The 25,003-nt window shown below is 44.2% G+C and overlaps 1 protein-coding gene across 4 annotated transcripts in view; it reads right to left on the reverse strand.

Moving 5' to 3' along the window:
• Positions 1–25,003, reverse strand: part of ELL (elongation factor for RNA polymerase II) — a 145,139-nt gene that overhangs the window by 63,034 nt on the left and 57,102 nt on the right. For all 4 annotated transcript variants that reach the window (XM_038740282.1, XM_038740280.1, XM_038740281.1 and 1 more), the window contains one exon: positions 7,714–7,761. In XM_038740282.1, coding sequence (XP_038596210.1) covers positions 7,714–7,761 — 48 coding nt within the window. The remainder of the gene's footprint in view (positions 1–7,713; positions 7,762–25,003) is intronic.

Here is a 25,003-nt window from a genome sequence, read left to right on the forward strand (position 1 = left end):
ACGAGATTGAAGGCAGAGTGACCAGTAAGGAGACTGTTACGGCAATAATCTAGCTGGGACATCTAGCTGGGAGTGGTTTGACTAGAAAAGACAAAAATTGAATGTGTGAGTGTGTTGCGGCGGGGGGAGTGGGCATAAGGGAGGAGGAGTGGGTTGCAGTGAGAAAGAGGGCAGAGCAAAGCTAAATTTACCAGCCTGGGGGACAGGGAGGAAGGAGGTGTGCTCCACAGTGATGAGAGAATTAGGAGAAGGAGGAGGGCATTTATGAAGAAAGGAAGGTAAATTACATTTCAGACACAATAGGTTTAGGGTGTCAAAAGGACTTCCAGGTGCAGCTGACCTAAAGATAGAAGGAAATATGAGACTGAAAAACAGGTGAGGGAAGATAATAAATAATAATAATAATGGTATTTGTTAAGCGCTTACTATGTGCCGAGCATTGTTCTAAGCGCTGGGGTAGACACAACATAACCAGGTTGTCCCTCATGGGGCTCACAGTCTTAATCCTCATTTTACAGATGAGGTAACTGAGGCATAGAGAAGTTAAGTGGCTTCCCCAAGGTCACACAGCAGACAAGTGACTGAGCAAGGAATAGAAGCCACGTCCTCTGACTCCCAAGCCCATGCTCTTTCCACTAAGCCACACTGCTTCTCAAGATGAAACCAGAAGAGGGCAGGGATTGGGGTGAGGGAATTTAATGGGGGAAAATGAGACTGAGGGAGGACCAGAAAGGTCCAGAGAACCATCATTCACTAAGATCATTACCTTGCAGTTTTAATCTTCATCAGGAAACAAAAAATTACGCTGTACTACTATTTGTTTGGGGTTTCAAAGTCCACAGCAACCTAGCTGTTTATTCATTTCCCCTGATATTCTGCCTTTAAATGGATCAAATTCAAAGAGTCTGGACAGTCGTGAGCTTTTCTCTCAGAGAACTGACAGCATTGATATTATCAAGTGGGAAAGGGATGGTGTCCGACCTGATTAACTTGTATCTACCCTAAAAGCTTAGAACAGTGTGCTTGACAAACAGCAAGGCTTAACAGCTACCAAAATAATACTAATAAAAAGAACGTTTTTCAACGCTCCCTCTCCAAACTGTAAATGAACACCAAGATGATTCAGAGTAGGAAATTTTAAATGATATGCATTGATTTCTGTTATTAAAAAAATATTTCAAATCTCACTTTCATGGTTCAACATTTGTGATGTAGATTGACAGTATGGAGAAGTAGCTTTCAGTCTTTTGAAAACCACGGAATCCTTTCTAAATTTCACCCAACTCCAGGGAACCAGTGTACCCCAAAATATGATTGAATCAGAATGCTGCTCTAGGGTCTTTTGGTCCATGAACATTTAATGATTTCACCACATAATCATTTATTACCCTTAAAGTTCAGCATTGCAAAAATGATTATAATGATTCGAAATAAAAGGTCCTCCACTATCCAACTATTTTGTACAACACAAGTTAAATCCCATTAGTAGAAGGGGGTGCGAGAGTAACCTAAAACAAGGTGCAAGGTACGTAATTTGAAAATGCACCAGAGTCTGCACGTTAAAGGAAAATGGTTGCCTTGTCTGCATGGGGCTGGTGGGGTAATAATAATCATAATATTTGTTAAACACTATATGTCACACACTGTGCTAAGGGCTGGGGTACATACAAGATACGTAGGTTGGACAGAATCCCTGTTCCACATGGGGCACACAGTCTAAGCATGAAGGAGAATGGGTATTGAATCCCCTTTTTACAGATGAGGGAACTGAGGCCCAGAGAAGTAAAGTGACTTCTCTGGTCACACAGCAAACAAGTGGCAGAGTCGGGATTAGAACCCATGTCCTCTGACTTCCAGACCTGGGCTCTTTCCGCTAGGCCATGTGGCTTCTATCGAGGGAAAAGGAAATCTGGGGCCTGATTAGCAGGCAAACCTAAAGGTTAAGCACCAGAAGACCATTATTGGGAACTGCACCAATGGAAGTCCTGTATCATATGTCCCATGTGGGGCTCAAGGTCTTAATCCCCCTTTTACAGATGAGGTAAATGTGGCACAGAGACGTGAAATGACTTGCCCAGGGTCACATAGCAGACAAGTGTCGGAGCCAGGATTAGAACCCAGGTCCTCTAACTCCCAGGCTTGTACTTTTTCCACTAGGCCACACTGCTTCCCCCATTAAAAACACACAGTGCTAAGCGCTTAGTACAGTGCTCTGCACACAGTAAGCACTCAATAAATATGATTGAATGAACAAACACACGAACATGTAGCAGCAATAAAACAAGGTTTGGTTTGGGGGGACTTTCCTGGGAGGGATTGCAGTCCTTAAGAATCACAGTGTTGTTCCCCAAGTCTTCCACCAACTTCTCTAGCCACCAGCCTCTCCAGGCGGCAGCTGTGAAATGGAGGACACCCAGACCAATCTGGAAGCACACCCGAGGACCCAATCTCACAGTAAAAATACCCAGCCTACCCAAGCTCGACCCGGCACTTTCCCATTTTACCATGCCGAATTAGGACCCAGAGTCGTATCAGTATAATCTCCCTCTAATGCTATCTGGCTAGCAAATTTGTTATCATTAGCGCAGTTAAGTGAAACCTGTGAAAAACTTCCAACCCATCATTAGGTGTGCCCTGAAAGGGCAAAGCCGATCACATCATGTAATGGAAAAAAAAAAATCTTCCTTCCAAAAGGGACAGTTCTCTAAATTCTTGAGCTTCCCATTTACCCAAGGGATCGGAGAGGAACATTAGCTCTGCAGATTTAAAATATGACTTCTGACATGTAGCATTCAAATTATTTGCTGTTCCTGACTTTCTCTACTTAAGGCTATATTAGCCCTTCATTTCTTTTTCCAGAGACTTCAATAAAAGGCCACTCTGTTGGGAAGCATAAACCTGGGGAAGAAAAAGTAGCAGTTTGTGTCCTTAAAATCTGGTCTGTGCATAATGTTGGAACATTTATCACCAGCTTAAAAAAAAAAAGCCATAAAAACTTTCTAGGCAGAGTTCTCGTTGCCTTAAAATGCCTGAGCCCACATTTGCTCCCTCTGAATTTTATCAACAAAGCATTTTTTAATGGCATTTGTTATGTGCTTACTACGTGCCAAGCACTGTACTAAGCACTGGGGTAGGTACAAGTTAATCAGCTCAGACTCAGACCGTGTCCCATGTGGAGCTCAAGCCCATGTGGCCCCTTTAAAGATAAGGTAAATGTGGCACAGAGAAGTGAAGTGACTTGCCCAGGGTCACACAGCAGAAAAGTGTCGGGGCCAGGATTAGAACCCAGGTCCTCTGACTCCCAGGCCCACACTCTTTCCATTAGGCCATGCTGCTTCCACCATTAAAAACACGCAAACGTGCAGCAGCAATAAAACAAAGTTTGGTTTTGGGGCGACTTTTCTGGGATGAATCGCAGTCAGAGGCTTTCCTGAGCAGAAAAGAACGCACTTAATTTTTCAAAATTCTTCTCCTCACTAAGGGCAGACATTGTACTATTCATTCATTAATAGTCAAAACCCCGGGATTTCAACGAAAGCAATGCCTTGGCAATAACTTGCCCTCGCCCCTCCAGTTCCAAAGAGCTCTTATATGAGTCACATACCAGTCTCATGCCAAACGTGCCTCTTGACTAGTGAATTTTGAAACAAAGGCATTAAGAAATCTCTCGAATGTCATCCCCGAACATTTCTGGGCTTCCTCCACATTTAAGTTGCTCAAAGAGTTTAGCAACAACAGCTTAAAGGGGAACAACCCTACTCTGTTAATCATATTAGTCCCGTTCTGCTGTGCTCCTCTTGCAGAAAGTAACACATTCATGGCACTGAAAGGGGAATCCCATCACAGTTGATCCACTTTGCCAACTTGCAATCACAGGAGCAATGCCGGATGAGGATGAAAAACAGATCTGGGAACTGCATGGGTGATTCGAAACCTTCGCTGAGCCTGTAGTCTCATCTTTCTGACACCCTCCAAACCTTTCCACCGTGTTAATTTGTGGGAGAAGTAATTGATTTAATAATGATAATAATAATGACGGTATCTGTTAAGTGCTTAACTATGTGCAAAGCACTGTTCTAAGCGCTAGGGTAGATACAAGGTAATCGGGTTGTCCCACGTGAGGCTCACAGTCTTAATTCCCATTTTACAGGTGAGGTAACAGAGTCACTGAGAAGTTAAGTGACTTAACCAAAGACGCCAGCTGACAAGTAGCGGAGCCGGGAATAGAACCCATAACCTCTGACTCCCAAGCCCATGCTCTTTCCACTGAGCCATGCTGCTTCCCATGCTCTAGCCTGTCCCTTTTCCACTCTTCAGAGGGAAATGAAAATGAGTCCTGAGTGGGCAAAAGATGGGCAGCAGAAAGGAGGACTAATGGGTAATCCACAGAATGGTTATTCAGCCGAGAGCGAGAATCCATCGTGTTGCTCTGCTTTTTACCATTTTTCTCCTTCTAGCTGCACCCATGGCATAGCATGGGCCGGGGAGTCAGAAGGTCATGGGTTCATGGGTTCTAATCCCAGCTTCGACACTTGTCTCCTGTGTGACCTTGGGCAAGTCACTTTACTTCTCTTTGCCTCAGTTACCTCGTCTTCGAAATGGGGATTGAGACTGTGAGCCCCACCCAGGACAGGGACTCCGTCCAACCCAATTTGCTTGTATCCACTCCAGCACTTAGTTAAGTGCCTGGCCCACAGTAAGTGTTTAACAAATATCACAATTATTATTACTATTATTATTATTTAGAGCAAGCACGCTGTTATACAGGGGCTCAAACAGGGAAACGTTAATCATTGGGTAATAATAATAATTATGGTACTTATGTCAAGCACTGTTCTAAGCACTGGGGTAGGACACTCTTAATCCCCATTTTCCAGATGAGGTAACTGAGGCCCAGTGAAGTGAAACGACTTGCCCAACATCACACAGCAGACAGGTGGCAGAGTCAGGATTAGAACCCAGGACTTTCTGACTCCCAGGCCCATGTTCTATCCACTAAGCCAGGCTGTTTCTCAAAGGGTAGAAGGGGCAACTGCCCCAGACCCTCTTAGCCTGGAAGGCTGGCGGGGGAGGAGGAGAGGGCAAGAAGGGGAGGGAGAGAGACAACCGGGGTCATCCCTTAGTGTCCACTGGTGTTTCTGAAGGGGGTCAAAAGCGACCAACAGTTGGGAGAATAATAATAATAATAATTCTGGTATTTGTTAAGCGCTTACTGTGTGCCAGGCATTGTACTAAGCAATGGGGTGGATAAAAGCAGATCGGGTTGGACACAGTCCCTGTCCCACTTGGGGCTCCCAGTCTTAATCCCCATTTTACATATGAGAAGCAGCGTGGCTCAGTGGAAAGAGCACGGGCTTCGGAGTCAGAGGTCATGGGTTCAAATCCCAGCTCTGCCAATTGTCTGCTGTGTGACTTTGGGCAAGTTACTTAACTTCTCTGTGCCTCAGTTACCTCATCTGTAAAATGGGGATTAAGATTGTGAGCCCTCCGTGGGACAACCTTATCACCTTGTAACCTCCCCAGCACTTGGAACAGTGCTTTGTACATAGTAAGTGCTTAATAAATGCCATCATTATTATTATTATTATATGAGGAAACTGAGGCCCAGCAAAGTGAAGTGACTCGCCCAAGGTCAGACAGCAGACAGGTGGCAGAGCCAGGACTAGAACTCACCACCTTCCGACTCCCAGGCCCAAGAACAGCCTCCCGGCCATCTTCCTCTAGACTGTCAGCTCTTTGTGGGCAGGGAGCGTATCTACCAATGCTGTTCTATTGTGCTTTCCCAAGCGCTTAGTCCAGTGCTCTGGCACACAATAAGCACTCAATAAATGTGACTGACTGATTGATTGATCTTCCACCGAGGTCCCACCAGAGCCTTAAACCTGATCCGAGCCAATGACTAACCACTGTGAGATACCCTCACAGGTATCTCGGCCTCCTGTGGTTGACTACTTTTTTGCTGGAGATTGGACAGAATGCGAAAGTCAATGTGGCTCGTAATTTTAATTAATCAGTTCACATGTATTTTTGTGAAATGAGCTTTTTTATGCCATTTCCCACTGAGGTGAGAACAATGAATTAAATGCCACTTGGTTCAAAAGGGCACAAAGGAAAGAATAACGGAAAAATCAGGTTGTGAACTTATCAGTTAGGCCCCATGACAAGGTTGATGAACCAGCTGGTACACACAGCTCTAGGAAGCATCCTTCCACTAGGCATTCTAGACAATAATTAGAGGATTTCTTAGGCACTTGTTATGTGCTGAGCCCTATACTAAGCGCTGGGGTAGATACAAGATAGACAGGTCGGACCCTGTACCTGTCCCACACGGGGCTCACAGTCTGAGTAGGAGGGAGTATGATTTCATCCCCATTTTACAGATGAGGAAACCGAGGCCCAGAGGAGTGAAGTGACTTGCCCAAGGTCACGGAGCAGGCAAGTGGCAGAGCCGGGATTAGAATCTAGGTCTTCTGACTACTGGGTCCGGGCTCTTTCCACTAGGCCATGCTGTTGAATTTAGGAGACGCTATCCCCAGCCCACCTGTCTTTCCAGAAAAATCAGTTGTACACATCCATTTTCCTTAGTGTGGGGTTCGTCAAGAACGTAACCTCCCAGGTAACATGAGTACTGAGTGCATTTCCCACTACCACAGAGTTACAAGATTCCCCTTTCCCTCCACCTATTCTAATAAGGCCAACCTTCAAGGGGAAAATATGTGGGGCACCACCTTTCTTCTTTTTTAAAAAAAAAATAGTATTTGTTAAGCACTGTACTAAGCACTGGGGTAGATACAAGTTAATCAGGTTGGACAGAGTCCATGTCCCACATGGGGCTCCCAATCTTCATCCCCATTTTACAGATGAGGTAACTGAGGCACAGAGAAGTGAAGTGCCTTGCCCAAGTTCACACAGCAGACAAGTAGCAGAGCCAGGATTTGAACCCAGGTCCTCCTGACTCCCAGGCCCGGGCTCTATCCACTGGGTCACGCTGCTCTCCAACCAAACTGCATTTCCAGTGTGATTTTTAAACACCTTTGGGGTATTTAATGATGTCTAAATGATGGTGCTAAAAATGCATTAAAGTGTTGAGTTACTTTTAGAATAACAATAGCAATTAAGCCCCTGCATTGTCAGTAAGGAGTAAGAGATTTTCATGCTTCTATAAATGTCGCAGATGAATTCAGCAGGAAGCACAGAAACAAGAGAAGAATCACCTGTCATCATACAGGACTCCTGAAGCAGAGAACTGGTCGCTTTATCTAGGATGGGTGTGTGCGTACTGGCAGCCAAATTTCGAGGGATTACATTAGGTCCCCGCCGTACGCACAGGCTATTAAAATATGGTTCTTCAGCGCCAGTGTTTAGGCTTCCAATTTGCAGCAGCCAAATTGCAGCAGGTTGATGAGTTTTCCCTAATGGAACTGGGCAGGTTTCCACAGAGTGCTAAACCTGCTCCTCCCCTCACCCACGGCTAGTAACAGATTTCCTTTTTTGGTACCCTTTTGCTGGCACCCATGACTCAAAATTACTGCCAACCACTGGTCACTTTCTAAGTACTCCTAGTTCTGTATTTATGTCCTACATCAATTCAGATATGAATAAAATAGGAAAGGCCTTTAATTAGATTAACCTTTCAGTTCATTAAAATCCCCTTCTACACCACATGCCAGCTTCTCCGCTTCATTAATACTAAAACACAAAAACACAACTTACCCCTTCACTTTTCTTAAACTGGACGGAAGGTTTTGAAGGAATGGAGGTCTACAAAAGAGAGGGAAAATAAGTCAGTCAAAATACTGAGACATTTACCAAGATTCATTTACTTAAGTAATAGGCGATGCTTTCAGAAGAGAGGGCCTTCCCTCTCCCTCCGCTCCTCCCCTGCCCCCCACATACACAAATGACTAATTGTAATATAATTTAGAAAGAGGGCAGTGTGGCCCAGTGGAAAGAGTATGAGGCTGGAAGTCAGGAGCCACAGGTTCTAATCCCAGCTCTGCCACTCACCTGCCACAAAATCACTTAACCTCTCGATGCCCCAGTTTCCTCATCTGTCCAATGGGGACAAGATACTTGCTTCCCCTGGGAGACCGTGTCTGATCTGATTACCCTGTATCTACTTTAGCCCTCAGCACCATGCTTGACACACAGCAAGCACTTAATCCCAGAATTTAAAAACAAAACAAAACAATGGATAGCTGCTCTTCTAAGCTTCAACATTTTGTTACCATAGAGATGTGTTTCAACCAGTTAAATGACTTGGGTAGCTTAGACATGACACACTTTCATAATGAGCTTTCGCCGCCCAGATTGTCAGCTAAAAACATTGTCCAACCATGACTTCATAAAGGAAGTAACTATTTTAACCGATTGTTTCAGCGACTTAATCTCATTTTGCGGGGAGGGAAGGAGTTTTTTTTAATGGTATTTGTTAGGTGCTTACTATGTTTCAAACCCTGTTCTAAGTGCTGGGGTAGACAGAATTTAATTAGGTTAGACACAGTTGCTGTCTCACATGGCAGGGGGGGGGGGGGGCTCATAGTCTAAACAGGAGGAAGAATAGGCATTGAACCCCCATTTTCCAGTTGAGGGAACTGAAGCACAGAGAAGCTGAGGGGCTAGCCCAAGATCACACAGTCTAAGTCTATGGATGGCAGAACCTCGCCTGAAAGCCCCCAGGTTCACCTAATGATCTACTTTAAGAATAAGGCTTTTTTTCAAACTACTAATGATTATGAGGTGTTTGGCTCAAGTTGATCTTCGGGCTCAAACAACAGGACTAGTACATAATTCAAGGATTTTGCTTCATTCTATATCACCACTCACGTCAATCAAATGTATCACAGTTTGAGTACAAACGTTCTGTCGGTGGTGCTGCTATTAAGAACCTAGGACTAAAATATCCATTGCAGAAGGCTGATCAACTCTCCCCACCTCTAGACTGTAAGCTCGGTGTGGGCAGGGACTGTGTCTGTTTATTGTTGTATTTCTCCCGAGCGCTTAGTACAGTGCTCTGCACACAGTGAGCACTCAATAAATACAACTGAATGAACAAATGAACTTCTCCTAGGAATGTTTCTAAAGATATGGGGTCTCAATCAAAGGCACACATTTAAATTGGTTCTTTATGGAAATGTCCAGCATTTCCGGTGTTTCTTCAGCCAGTTAGGCTTGCTTCCGTCATGAGTGACCAGTAGTGCTAATGTGCTCATCTCTGACTGTGCTATCAATCAATTAATCCATGGTATTTACTAAGCACTTAAAGTGTGCAGAGTACTGTACTAAGCGCCTGGGAGAGGACAATACCACAGAGGTGGTAGACGGGATCCCGGCCTACAATCCGCCACTATAACCAATCAATCAATCAATCCATGGTACTTACTGAGCACTTACTGTGTGCAAATCACTGTACTAAGCTCTTGGTAGAGCACGATAACAACAGAGTAACTCATAAGAGGAGCCCACAAGTAGATTTGATCCCTCTAAGGGTTAAAAAGGTTAAAGGTTCCCTTCGATAGAGATCTAACTAGGGTAAACTCCAGGACAAACCTATTTCAAAGTTACACAAGATTAAGAGAAAATGCATTTTAAAAGCTCGTTTTCTAACTGGAGCAAACCGAACCAATTTTTTTCTCAATTTTCCCCCAATTTCAGAAACTTCTGACTACCTTCCCTGCTGCCAAAGAGTATTATGTCCTTTAAGAAACATGCTATAGGCTGCCAAATGGAGCATTCTGACCCTGTAGGACAAAGGAAAACGCTCACTGCTGAATAACACATTTGAGGGAATACAGTCAGTTCTTCCATAAGGCATGTTTTTACCCTGCCTTTTGGCTAAACGCAGTTGGGCAATTAGGGAACTTGCTTCCCCCAGCGCACATCTGTCTGGACACAGAGTGATGTAGCGTCAGAAGGAATGGTTAAAGGGCAATACGACTTTTTCTTAACGTGGGTTCTTCGTGAATGGAACTCTCAGGTTATCAGGAGTGGAAGAGTTAACATTCATTCATTCAATCAATCATATTTATTGAGTGCTTACTGTGTGCAGAGCACTGTGCTAAGTGCTTGGGAAATAGTATTCTTGAAGCTGTTCCCTGATAGAGATGGTTCTCTAGAGATCTCTAAAGGGGTTTTCAGTACACAGTTTGCGACCTAAAAAGTTGAAGCAATTAAACTAATAATAAAGGAAACCACAGGGAAGGGGGTGGGGGGTAGGCAGGGGGTTGGGGAACATCCCAGACTGAGCCCCCTTTTTCCTTTCCCCCTCCCCACCACCCCCGCCCTACCTCCTTCACTTCCCCACAGCACCTGTATATATGTTTGTACATATTTATTACTGTATTTATTTTACTTGTACATATTTACTATTCTATTTATTTTGTCAATGATGTGCATCTAGCTTTATTTCTATTTATTCTGATGACTTGACACCTGACCACATGTTTTGTTTTGTTGTCTGTCTCCCCCTTCTAGACTGTGAGCCCGTTGTTGGGTAGGGACCGTCTCTATATGTTGCCAACTTGCACTTCCCAAGCACTTACTACAGTGCTCTGCACACAGAAAGCGCTCAATAAATACGATTGAATGAATGAATGAATGAATGAATCCTAATGAAAGAGTCAATGAAAACACACAGAGCAAGTTGGAACCTGTTGGCTCATCACTGCACATCCAGGGGACTTAAAACAAAACAACAACAAAACCCTTCTAAGCACTTGTCATCCTGAAACCAAATCAGGTACTTGAGTTGCAACGGAGAGGGTAAACCATAAAACTGCCCTAAAAATCTAGCCAACATGTATTTGCCATCTTCCTCACATGAACCAAGCACCCCAATCAAGTGACAAATGGTGTGTGTCTCACACGCTTCACACAGAGATCACTGCATTCCTTGTGTGCCACGACACAGCATACCACAGAGCCCTGCTCATCATCAGGCTTGCCAGTTTCTGTCCATGGTGTCGACGTGTACTGTACCGAGTGTAACCACAGGAGTATCCTGCTGAGGATGATAAACGTTCTGGAACTTCTTAAAGGCATATTCAATGGATCAAATGTCAGAGTCCTAAAACCTAAAGGTAAGAATGCAGGCTCTTAGTGGTACACCTTGAAAAGCTGCAACTTGGAGAGTTGGTCCTTGATTACTGAAGTCCGAGAAAAACCAATCGATCGTATTTCTTCATTCAATCGCATTTACTGAGCGCTCACTATGTGCAGAGCACTGTACTAAGCGCTTGGAAAGTACAATTCAGCAATAAAGATTTATTGAGTGTTTATTGTGTGCAGAGCTTGGGAGAGTACAATATAACGGAGTTGGTGGACACGGTCCCTGCCCACAACGAGCTTACAGTCTAGAACAAAAATCTTGACCATTTCATGTATACACCCACAGTTTAACACAACTCGAACTGAATAAAGTAATGGTTTGCTGGCAAATGTCACAAAACTGACAAAAAATAAGGCCTGCCCTAAAGGATCGGATCATAGTAATGCCAAGTCTGATGTCAATCAATGGTATTTACTGAGCACCTACTGTGTGCAGAGTACTGCACTACGCGCTTGGGAGAGGACAATACAACAGAGTTGGTAGACACGTTCCCACATCCTGCCACTGCACATGGAGGGCGATGCAGGAAGCCTCTAGCTTACCGAGTGATTGCAGCTCACGCAAATCCAAGCAGAAAAAAAATGCTGTTCTCTTGGAAAAAAGCTGCTGAATGTGTTGAAAAGCTACAAGTGCCCGTATCTCTAATTTCCAATTTGCTGAATGCTTTCCTCTTTATCAACTTCTCACAAAAACTCCTCTGTTCTGGATAAGAAAAGACTTTAGGAGACCAAACCCCCCAAAGGAAGCCAAGTGTGAGCTACCTGTTCCAATCTTGTTTCCAATCTGGAAACATTTAATTAACTTGTACCTACCCCGATGCTTAGAATAGTACCCAACACATAGTAAGCGCTTAGCAAATCCCATTAAAAAATCCCCCAAAACAAACATTTACATTACCTTCTTCTGGTAAAGAAAATGCATATTACACTTTAAAACTGGTGGCAAATTAGAGTAGAAGGCCTATTATCCTCCAATGCATTGCGACTGAGGCTAATTGAGATAATCAAAAGGTCAGATAACCCAACCTAGTTTGTTTCTCACAGACAAGCACAGATTCTCGATCGTTTGGTTTGTCTTTTATCCAAGTTGGTCTCCATTCAGATATCCAGTCTTTTCAGAGGAGAGACTTTCTACTGTACTTTGGATTTAGTGGCCAATGCTCACTACTTGTAGGTGGGCAATTAAATCAAGCCAGAGCAAGATATAGCCAGTTTCTCTTTCACCTTCTCAGGAGATATTTCCAGGACTTAGGTCAATTCTATGTTGTTGATGATAATAATAATAATAATGATGATAAGGATAATGACGACGATGATCATTGTGGTATTTGTTCAGCACTTACTCTATGCCAAGCACCCTACTAAGAGTTGGTGTAGATTCAAGCTAACCGGGTTCAGACACAGTCCCTGTCCCAGTCGGGGCTCACAGGAGGAAGGGGAATTTCATCCCCATTTGACAGATGAGGAAAATGATGCCCAGAGAAGTGACTTGGCCGGGGTTGCGCAGCAGGCAAATGGCAGAGCTGGGATTAGAATCCAAGTTCTGTAAATTCCAGACTTGTTCTCTTTCCACTAGGTCATGCTGCTTCCCACTTGGTTCATGACAGTGAACAAAGGACAGTCCTTCTGCATGCAGAATGGGGTCAGGACCATGAGTCCTGGTGCTGGCCTTTCAGGCCACACAGGCTCTTGTAGGTGAACGTCACCCTACTCCCTAGAAGTTTCTCCTCCTTAGTGATGAGTGAACCATATGGTTCCAAGATTAGAATAGGGGACTGGAGTTGAAATTTCAGAATTCTATTCTTGGTCTGGCTAACCAACTCACAAACTGACTTCAGGTAGTTCACTTCACCCTTGTGGCTCAATCCCCACCCATAAAGTGGGAGTGCTGCTTACTTCACAGGTGTGCTATGAGTTTAATTAGGGTTTGTAAAGCACCCAGATTTCCAGATGAAAGGAGCTATGCTAAGTGGAGAGGATGAAGGAAAGAAGGGAATAAAAACAAAGTCCCAGTCACTCACTCCGCTGAGATCCAACCCCCTTCCCAATCGGTGTTTTCTAAAGCTCTTTGTGCAGGGAACCTGCACCCACTTCGGTTTTGTACCGAGTTGTGTTTTCTAACAAGTGCATTCCTAATCAATTGAAAAGTTCAGACTTAAAGCACACTCGACTTACCAGCATTACACTTTTCCCAAGATAGAGGTACCAAAGTACCAAGAGTTCTCAAGAAAGAAAGGCCCTCACACACTCTTGTTCCTGACATTGGAACAATGTGTAGATTCTGGGTCTAAAAATAATCTTCTTGGGGCAATATCTGGCCAGTTAATGGATAACTAGAGAAATATTTCCACTTAGAGGGCTACCGCGATCTCACTGATCCACACTCTTGTCATATCCCACATCTACAACTGCATGCCTCTCTGCCTCCCGTCTCTTCCCATTCCGGTCCATACTTCACTCTGCTACCTGGATTATTTTTCTAAATAAACGTTCAGTCCATGTTTCCTTGCTCCTCAAAAGCCGCCAATGGTCGCCCATCCACCTCCCCATCAAACAGAAACTCCTTACCATCTCTAAGGATGGTAAGCCAATCAGCCAATTCTCACCATTTCTACCTCACCTCACTCATCTGCCACACAACCCAGCACATACACTTTGCTCCTCTGTGTAGCCTTGGGCAAGTCACTTCACTTCTCGGTGCCTCACTTACCTTATCTGTAAAATGGGGATTAAGACTGTGAGCCTCACGTGGGACAACCTGATCACCCTGTATCCTCCCAGCACTTAGAACAGTGCTTTGCACATAGTAAGTGCTTAACAAATGCCATTATTATTAACCCTTTGCTTGTATCCACTTCAGTGCTTAGTACTGTGCCTGTCACATAGTAAGTGCTAAACAGATACCATAATACCATATTATTATTATTATTATTATTATTATTATTAATGCCAACGTACTCTCTGTACCTCAATCTTATCTTCCTTGCCTGCCAACCCCTTGCCCACATCTTCCCTCCAGCTTGGAACGCCCTCCCACGGCGTAGTGGATAAAGCACAGGCCTGGGAGGCAGAAGGCTGTGGGTTCTAATCCAGGCTGATTGCTGGGTGACCTTGGGCATGTCACTTCACTTCTCTGTGCCTCAGTTACCTCATCTGTAAAATGGGGATTAAGACTGTGAGGCCCCAGGTGAGACAAAGATGATGCCTAACCCGATATGCTTGTATCCACCCCAGCACTTAGTACAGTGCCTGGCATACAGTTAGCGCTTAACAAATACCACAATTATTAATATTATAATGATGATGATGGCATTTATTAAGTGCTTACTATGTGCAAAGCACTGTTCTAAGCGCTGGGGAGGTTACAAGGTGATCAGGTTGCCCCACGGAGGGCTCACAGTCTTCATACCCATTTTACAGATGAAGTAACTGAGGCACAGAGAAGTTAAGTGATTTGCCCAAAGTCACACAGATTACAATTGGTGGAGCCGGGATTTGAATGACAGACCACCATTCTCCCCATCTTCAAAACCCTCCTGAAATCACTTCTCCTCATTTCCCCATCCTATTCGCCCTCCCTTCCTGTCTCGCCTTTGCACTTGGGTCTGTACCCATTATTTTGATGCTCACCCCACCCCCAAAGTATTTATGTACCTATTCATTCATTCATTCAATCGTATTTATTGAGCGCTTACTGTGTGCAGAGCACTGTACTAAGCGCTTGGGAAGTACAAGTTGGCAACATATAGAGATGGTCCCTACCCAACAATAGGGTCACGGTCTAGAAGGGGGAGACAGACAACAGAACAAAACATGTGGACAGGTGTCAAGTCATCAAAATAAATAGAAGGCTAGATGCACATCATTAACAAAATAAATAGAATAGTAAATATGTACAAGTAAAATAGAGTAATAAGTCTGTACAAACATATATACAGGTGCTGTGGGGAGGGGAAGGAGGTAGGGCGGGGGGGATGGGGAGGAAGAGAGGAAAAAGGGGGCTCAGTCAGGGAAGGCCTCTTGGAGGAGGTGAGCTCTCCTTATCCTATCCTTACACCCTGCCATTTCCTCTTTGTGTAATTTATTTAAATCTCTGTCTCCCCACTAGACTGCGACTCAAGGGCTGGGATTACGTCTACCGGCTCTATTGGATTGTGTTCTCCCCAAGTGCTTAGTACAGTGCTCTGCACACAGTAAGCACTCAAGAAATATCATTGATTGGCTATGCTGTGGAATTTTTCTGAAGCTTAAAATATATATAATTCAGGGGTAATTAGGGGGTTTTTTGTGTGTTGTGTTTTTTTTTTAACTCAAGGGAAAATTCCAGTTTCGATTTCAAAATTTTCAGCTCCTCCATCTACTGTTCTCTCCAAAGCACTAAGTACAGTACTCCAGATACAGCAGGAGGTCAATACCAGGGACTGAACTTTTATCTTTATAATTCACATACATTAACATCTAAATGGTCAATGTTTCTTCATCCTTTATTTCCGCTCTCTGCCCTCCCCTCTGTGTGGACTATGAACTAGTCAGGGTACCCCTTAAGCAATCTGATACTCACCCTCAGCTCCACAATACTGTCATAATATTCTTATATTCTTCTATTTCCCCTAACCCTAACCTATTTTAATGTCTGTCTCCCCCTGTAGATTTAAGCTCCTTGTGGGCAACGATCGTGCCTACCAGCTCTGTTGGAATGTATGCTCCAAAGCGCTTGGTACACTGCTTTGCACACAGTAAGTGCTCAATAAATACCACTGATCGATGGATTGATCCTCTCCAGTGTTGGGTAATGACACAAATAACTAAATGGCTTCAACATCATGGGAAGCAGTGTGGTCTAGTGGGAAGAGCATGGGCTTGGGAGTCAGAGGTCCTGGGTTCTAATCCCAACTCCACCACTTGTCTGTGGTGTGACTTTGGGCAAAGTCACCTCAGTTACCTCATCTGTGTAAAATTGGGATTAAGACTATGAGTCCCATGTGGGACATTCATTCATTCATTCATATTTATTGAGCGCTTACTGCGTGCAGAGCACTGTACTAAGCACTTGGGAAGTACAAGTCGGCAATATATAGAGACGGTCCCTACCCAACAACGGGCTCACAGTCTAGAAGGGGGAGCGGGGAGACATGGACACGGACTGTGTTCAACCTGATTATAGGGGAAGCAGCGTGGCTCAGTGGAAAGAGCACGCGCTTGGGAGTCAGATTCATGGGTTCTAATCCCAGCTCTGCCACTTGTCAGCTGCGTGACTTTGGGCAAGTCACTTAACTTCTCTGTGCCTCAGTTACCTCATCTGTAAAATGGGGATTAAGACTATGAGCCCCACGTGGGACAACCTGATCACCTTGTATCCTTCCCAGCACTTAGAACAGTGCTTTGCACATAGTAAGCGCTTAACAAATGCCATCATCATTATTATTATTATTATTATTGTTACTATCTTGAAAGTACCCCAGTGCATAACACAGTGCCTGGCACATAGTAAGCGCTGAACACATACCATTAAAAAAAATCAGTTAAAAAACACAGGCCCCTTAACATAGCAATGTGCAATCAGCCTTACTTAATTTAGGGTATCAAGCTCCAATATCAATCCAAACTTAATGTTCAAATTATGGTTTTGAGGTGTGGATTCGGAAGCAGCATGGCCTAGTGGATAGAGCACGGGCCTGGGAGTCAGAAGGATCTGGGTTCTCATCCACTTGTCTGCTGTGTGACCTTGGGCAAATCACTTCACTTCTCTGTGCCTCAGTTACCCCATCTGTAAAATGGGGGTTAAGACTGTAAGCCCCATGTGGGACAGGGACTGTGTCCATCCCGATTAGCTTGTATCTATCCAGGGCTTAGAACAGTGCTTGACGCATAGTGAGCACTTAACAAATACCATCATTATTAAGAATTATGGCACACAGAGAACAGATAAGGCAGAAAACTGATTGTGACTGCCAGCTGCTCAAGAACCAACCAAAAAATATGAGATATAACCCTATTTAAAAAAAAATTGAGGGGGATTGGGAGTAGAAAGGCTAAATAAGGTAAAAGCAGATTTAACTGATAACCCCCTACAGGTAATTTTAGTGTCTGTCTCCCCAGCTATCTCTTTGAGGGCAGTGATTTTGTCTACTAACTCTACTGTACTTTCCCAACAGCTTAGCACAATTCATTCATTTATTCATTCAATCGTTATTTATTGAGCGCTTATTGTGTGCAGAGCACTGTACTAAGCGCTTGGAAAGTACAAGTCGGCAACATATAGAGACGGTCCCTACCCAACAACAGGCTCACAGTCTAGAAGGGGGAGACAGACAACAAAACAAGGGTCTGTACAGGGTAAGCACTCCAAAAATCCTACTGATTAAAACTCTGAAAACCCCAAACCTTACATACAAGGCATGTACATCTTTCATGAGGCAGTTTCAGGGAGGAACACCACTAATTTTCTCAGCTACCTCTTTTATTAACAGTGTCTTCAAACACCAAGTGATAAAAATGAAGGTCTCGAGTCATGAATAAGTCCAAGAACTTCTCGCAGCACAAATATATTGCTGTGGTGCTATATTTAGAATTTCTAGGTGTTTATTTTAAACCAATAAGTGCAGACAGAACAGTAACACTTGGACTAGCAAAGTGGGGAACAAAGGGCAGCACATTTAGCTGGGAGAAAACCAGGCCAAAACTGTTGTATAACAAGAGATGTTAAGAATCACCTCTGTATACAGTACATACAATAACATCACATTTTTAAAATACACATACATATTTTCCTAACACAAAGACCAAACTGATCTGGTTTTTAAAAGGCATCAACTGTGTCTCTGCTGAATTAGAAGGTCCATTATACCACCCACTGAAACAACATTCTGAAGAATTCTGAAGTACACTTAACTATGTTTGATCCAACCAAAAATAACCTATGAGGGTGGTGGGGGAGATGGGAAAGGAAGAAAATAGGGGTAAGAAAGGGGGTGGGAGGAGAGAAGGGTGAGAGACAGCAACACATACACACAAACAAAAAAAAAAATAAGGGAAATAAGATGCTAGGAAGCTTTAGGTCCTTACAAAATCCCTGCCTGGAGGCTTGTTGGCAACTTTCCTTTCTCTTCCAGTAAAGTATAAATGATTGAGAAACACGTTTCAAGAATTCCTGTATTTATTTACTGGAAAGTTTTACTTCGGGACATTTAAACTGTGGAAAGTATTTGTTTTGTGCTTTGTGCTGGTGCATATTCAGCTCTTAGGTGAAAGCCACACATCTGAAAAGAGAAGTAGCTGAAAAAAAAAAGGCTTAACACTTCTTTGGGAACAAGGAGGACATTCAACCCAATGCTTTTTACTAATGGATTTAAAGTTTGGTAGTATGAAGAATTCCAGTAAAACTGCATTGCACTATAAATATGATGCTAAAATCCAAAATGGGCATTTTCCAGGACAGGGTTGCAGCTGTCATATGCAAACTGCAAATCAAGATTACACAAAATAATATAAAAATCTAGGTAGAAAGAATATGCTCAGGCAAACCATTGGAGATTCAATAATGCAAGTATCTTGAAATGCAATCCAAAATATCCAAGAGCATGTTTTAAGTTCTCCAAAACACCAAACAGGCTGATTTGCTATGTTTACTTTATAATGACTTTGTGGTCGCCCCTCATCCATCCATAAATGGATTAACAATTTAATCCCCAGGACAAATCAACAGCAGGAATTGCAAAAATGTGATTCCAAAATACACGTCATAATAAAATGACTGAAATTAAGGCTGCCAAATATCTGACTAAATGAAAGTTCACTGAAATCACTCTGAGGAGAATAGCCACGTTGTCCTAATGGCAACTGTGGTATCTGTTAAGCACTTATTGTGTTCCAGGCAATGTACTAAGCGCTGGTGGGGATACAAGCTGATCAGGTTGGACACAGTCCCTGTCCCACATGGGGCTCACAGCCTTAACCCCCCATTTTGCAGATGAGGGAATTGAGGCCCTTGAAGTCCCCTCAACAATTGGGCTCCATCTATGAGAGTGGTTAGTTTTCCTTTGGTACACGGTGGAGCATTCTTGCAGAACTCTGCACTAAGGAAAAACCCTCCGTTGTAGTATTCACTGTGTCCAGAAACTTGTGTTTCTATTCCAACAGGCTCAAGCTGTCATAGGAACACTCCCCGGATTCCCTAAGACTGTTCTGGCCCAACTGCAGAGTGTTAGGAGCACTGTGTGACCTTGGACATGTCACTTTACTTCTCTGGGCCTCAGCTGCCTCATCTGTAAAATGGGGATTGAGACTGTGAGCCCCACCTGGGCAGGGACTGTGTCCAACCTGATCTGCTTTGTATCTGCCCCGGTGCTTAGTACAGTGCCTGGCCTATAATAAGTGTTTAACAAGTGCCATAAGTCTTGTTATTATTATTATTATTATTATGGCAGAATGGGATGCAGAGAAAACCGGGAGACATGAGAGGGGAAGAAAAGGGGCTTTGGGGAGCTCCCCTCACCACCCCCCACAAAAGTGATTATTTTGCAGGGATACCTACCTAAGCAGAATGATTTTTCGAATTTGGAATAATATTTGTACGGAATAGTTTTAGGGGAGAGCTTCTAAATTACCATCTCTCCACCCACAAATATTTCAAATCTCATCTGGGCCCTGAAACCTGAGAAGCAGTAACACCTAGTGGGTAGAGCACAGGTCTGGGAGTCAAGGGACCTGGATTCTAATTCCAGCTCCGCCACTTGCCTGCCATGTGACCTAGGGGCAAGTCACTTCACTTGTCTGCGCCAAGCTGCTTCTCTGACCTACCCCAGTGCTGGACACACAGTACGTGCTTAACAAATAACATGACCATGATTATCATTTCTTTAAAACAGTTTGTTCCCATGTGCGTCTACGGCTCTAGTGGATGTGAAGAGTTTGCAACTTTGTCATTCAAACCTGCCCCTGCGTCCGTCCTCCGTTTGACACCCCACTGCTGCACGCCCTCCCGCCTCCCCATACCCCATAAAACGTTCAAGGGCTGGAGCTATATGGGGCAACTGAAAATGAGCCTAGAGACCTCATGGAAAAGGCACGCATATTTCTTATTGTCTGGATCAACCAAGAATGATGTTTTATAGTCTAGGCGCCAACAGTCGCTTACATGTAATCGTCCGGGGGCTTTCTGGTTCATGAAGGCAGCTTCCCAAAGGCCCGTGGTAACTCTGACCTCGCTGCAGCTTTAAACATTTGCCTAGCCTGAGGACAGACAGACTTGAGAAGAGGAAAAAGACTTTCACGTGGCTTGGGGCAGGTGATAGGATGTATTCAATTTCACTTTGTTTTGCTTTCCTGTCTCCAAGGAAGATTTCTTTTGAAACTGTTTGCAAGGAAGCTGCCAACAGTGTTTCCCTCAAAGCTGGGGCCACGATGTGGGAGAGGGGCTCTGCAGGGATGGAAAGATGCAACCTGTTTAAGAAAACAAATGCAACTTGGCAAAAGCAAAATAATTCCTGTTTCCTGTCTGGCTCTGGTTAAAATGGGCTCCAAAGATCCCATCTCTTAGAGGTGTTTATGTTCGTCTCATTTCTTCATTAATCTTTTCAAGAAGTCATTATCAAATCCTTCCAAATATTAAAATTCGGCAAAACGAGAGGAAGAACAAAACCAGAACAAATCGAAGACCCAAGGATGCAATCTGAAGTTCCCCGAGATGACATCCAAGTGGAAAAACAAAGGATCAGACTCGACATTATATTCTTTAAAGAGTCTGATGACGTTTTATTTAACTACATATTTAAAAGAGGAGCACTTTGCTGTCAATTGATCGAGGGTATTGATTGAGCGCTTAACTGGGTGCTGAGCACTTGGGAGAATACAACAGAGATGGTAGACATGCTCCCTGCCTACAATGAGCTTAGAGACAGACATTCGATCAATGGAATTAATGGAGCTCTGTGTGCAGAGCACTATACGAAGCACTTGGGAGAGTACAATATAACAGAGTTGGTAGACACGTTCCTTGCCCTACAACGAGCTCAGAGTCTAGAGACGTCTCCTGACTCCCAGCCTTGGGCTGCTTCTAAGCTACCTAATCTTAACTAATCTCTACGTGTGCTTAGACTTGAACCAACAGGGCTTCTCACCTTGTGAACAGTTTCATCACCAAATTGAAATAATGCAATTAAAAAAGACATTCCTTTCTTAGACAAAGGATGGTCTTGCCTTCTGTTTCACCCTAGTTTATGGAGACAGAGCCTTTATATCCGGGACTACCACTATTCATTCATATTTATTGAGCACTTACTGTGTGCAGAGCACTGTACTAATCAATCAATCTGGTATTTATTAAGCACTTACTGTGGGCAGAGCATTGTACTAAGTGCTTGGAAGAGTACAGTACGATAGAGGTGGTAGACATAAATCCTGCCCATAAAGAGCTTCCAGTCTACGGGGGAAGACGGGCATTAAAATCAATTACAGCTAGGTGAAATAGCAGAGTAGAAGGATACATCTCTAAGTCAGAGTTTTGGACTTGCGAGTGGAGGTTATGAACTGAAGCCAGAACAATATTTTTCTCCTGGTCCAGTATCTAGCACCCCATACAAAAGCCAAGGCGCTTTCGTGGGGCTAATGTTAGAAGCAGCGGGGTCTAAGTGGAGCACGGGTCCAGGAGTCAGAGGTTCTGGGTTTCAATTCCAGCTCTGCCACTTGTCTGCTGGGTGACCTTGGGCAAGTCACAACTTCTTTTTGCCCCAGTTACTTCATCTGTAAAACGGGGATTAAGACTGTGAGTCCCATGTGGGACATGGGCTGTGTCCAACCTGATTATCTTGTATCTACCCCAGTGCTTAGAACAGTGCTCGGCACATAGTAAGCACTTAAATACTATAATAATTCACTTCCTCTGGGTCTCGGTTCCCTCATCTGCAAAATGGAGGTTCAATACCTGTTCTCTCTCCTATTTAGACTGTGAGCCCCTTGAGGGATCTAATTATCTCATCATCAATCGTATTTTACCCCAATGCTTAGTACAGTGCTTGGCACATAGTAATTCCATAATAAATACCACTATTCTATTTACTATCATTATTATTATGAAAATGTTTGAGCTCTCCAGTTGGCCAGCTAGAGGATTTGGGGGAAGCACGACTAATTAATGATAATAATCATAATCATACTGACAGTGCTTCCAACTCTGCTATACTGTATTCTCCCAAGTGCTTAGTACAGTAAGCGCTCAATAAATACGGTTGGTTATTTGTTAAGCTTTTACTTATTGCTGTATTGTGCTTTCCAAGCACTTAATACAGTGCGCTGCACACAGTAAGTGCTCAATAAGTCTGACTGAATGAATGAATAAAAGCCAGGCACTGTACTACACATTGGGGTAGCTACAAGAAATTAATAATAATGTGATATCTGTTAAGCACTTACTATGTGCCGGGCACTGTACCAAATGCTGGAGCAGATACAAGCAAATCGGGTTGGACACAGTCTCTGTCCCACATGGAGCCCACAATCTTAATCCCCATTTTATAGAGGAAGTAATTTAGGCCCCGAGAAGGGAAGTGACTTGCCTAAGATCACACAGCAGACAAGCAGTGGATCCGGGATTAGAACCCAGGTCCTTCTGACTCCCAGGCCTGTGCTCCATCTACTAGGCCAATCAGGTCCCACATGGGTCTCACAGCCTAATTAAGAGGGCACCCAGGTATTGAATCCCCACTTTCTTTCCACTAGACCACGCTGCTTTCTCAAATAGCCCAATCATTTCTGCTGCGGGAGGAGTGGTAATAAATAATAAAAGAATCATTTACCCAGGCCTTTACTTCTTTAAAGCCACATACAAACACTGGCTAATTAATCCACCAGCCTCCCGAGACAGAAAGGTAAGCTTATTATCCTTTATTAGATGAGAAAACCAAGGCAGAGAGACTTGCTTAAGGTCTCCCATCCAATCCGGAACAGAGTCGAAATTAGAAGTGCCTGGTTCCCAGCCGAGTCAGGGCCCTGGGTCAGGCAGCACTGATGTCTAATTAGCAGGGCAATAAAACCTGCTCCCTACCTAAACCTGGTGATGGCACACCCATCAAAGTGTTTCCAACAAGGTGGTTCTCTTCAGAAAGCTTCTACCTACGTCAGGCTGCGCCTGAACGCATCAAGAGTTCTTTTAGGGCGCGAAGAGATGGAGGCAGTTATCGAGAGGGCTCATTACCCTCCACCGCCTGCAACATCCTAGCTGGGGCAACTCCTGAATCGGCAAGCGAAGAACGCTCCAGACTGTCAGTTCGTCTCGGGTGGCAGAGAACGTGTCTATCCACTCTGTTGGGTTGTCTTCCCCTGAGTGTTTTCGTATCATGCTCTGCGCACAGTCGGCGCTCGCTAAATACGAATGATTGATTGAAAGCGCCAGCTGAGGGCTCCCAGAATCACAGTGTGGTTGCAGACCGCCACGTGGCAGTCAACCCTTGATTGCTACTGCACTTCAACATACAGGGGAAAAAAATCAGGGAGCAGCACTGAGACCTCTATGCTTTTTTGGGCTCTTACAGATGCATTGGACACTATCGGTAGATCTGGAAACTGCTTAGCAAATTTGGCTTTCCTAAAGAGTTCGTTAAGATTTATGACTGACCAGGTCAAACCCTCTCTGCTCCATTTCCCTCTTCCAGTGAGGTAAAGTGGGGAGCCAAGGTGGGCCTGGTCTTTTTTTTTTATGGTATTTGTTAAGCATTTACTATGTGCCAGGTGCTGTACTAAGCACTGGGGCAGATACAAGCTTATCAGGTTGGACACAATGTCCCTGTCCCGCATGGGGCATGCACTCATCATCCCCATTTTACAGATGAGGTAACTGAGCCCCAGAGAAGTGAGGGAACTTGCCCAAAGTCTCACAACAGACAAGTGGTAGGACCAGCATTAGAACCCAGGTCCTTCTGACTCCCAGGCCTGGGATCTATCCACCAGGTCACACTGCTTCTTTCTTTTCCAATTCATTCTACACAGGCATGGCGGAGGATGCAACAACAGAACTGGAGGCAGGTGTGAGGATACGCTTCCACTCCTCTGGGAAACTCTTTCAATTCAACTGACTTCAAGCATCGTCCAGCGTCCTAGAGGCGGTCATTAAAGAATTGCCACACACAGATGCCTGGGCCCCAGAGAGGCACACACCCAAACGATTGTCAACCACTTCGCCATATTGGCCAGCTGCATGGACTGAGGAGACATCTCAAAAAACCAAGGTGAAGTATCAACTCGCACCAGGGAACGAACACACAAACACACACACACACACATTCAAGAATCCATCAAATCAATCATATTTATTGAGTGCTTATTGTGGAGAGTACAATATAACAATGTAACAGAGTTGGTAGACACATTCCCTGCCCACGAGGAGCTTACAGTCTACACAGGGGGAGACAGACATTAATATAAATAAATTAATTAAGTGCTGTGGGGCTGAGGGAGGGGTGAATAAAGGGAGCAAATCAAGGCAACGCAGAAGGGAATGGGAAAGGATGAAATGAGGGCCTAGTCAAGAAAGACCTCTTGGAGGAGCTGGGCTCTCAATAAGGCTTTGAAGGTGGGGAGAGTAATTGTCTGTCGGATATGAGGAGGGAGGGCTTCCAGGCTACAAGCGGGACGCAGACGAGGGGTCGGCAGAGAAATAGGATCGAGGTACAGCGAGTAGGCTGGCATTAAATGAGCGAAGTGTGCGGACTGGTTACTGTGGGAGAGTTGTGAGGTGGGAGGGGGCAAGGTGATTGAGTGCTGTACCGGTAAAGGCGAAGCTAAGTGCTCTCACGGAATACTGTTGCCTAGGCAGCACACTGGCCAATGACGCAACGATAGACAAGGAAATCAAAAATCCAATCAAGAAGGCCAGCATGCCCTCTGGGGAAACTGCTGGGTCAAA

Source organism: Tachyglossus aculeatus, chromosome X1 (assembly GCF_015852505.1).
Source record: "Tachyglossus aculeatus isolate mTacAcu1 chromosome X1, mTacAcu1.pri, whole genome shotgun sequence".
NCBI classification, from domain to species: domain Eukaryota; kingdom Metazoa; phylum Chordata; class Mammalia; order Monotremata; family Tachyglossidae; genus Tachyglossus; species Tachyglossus aculeatus.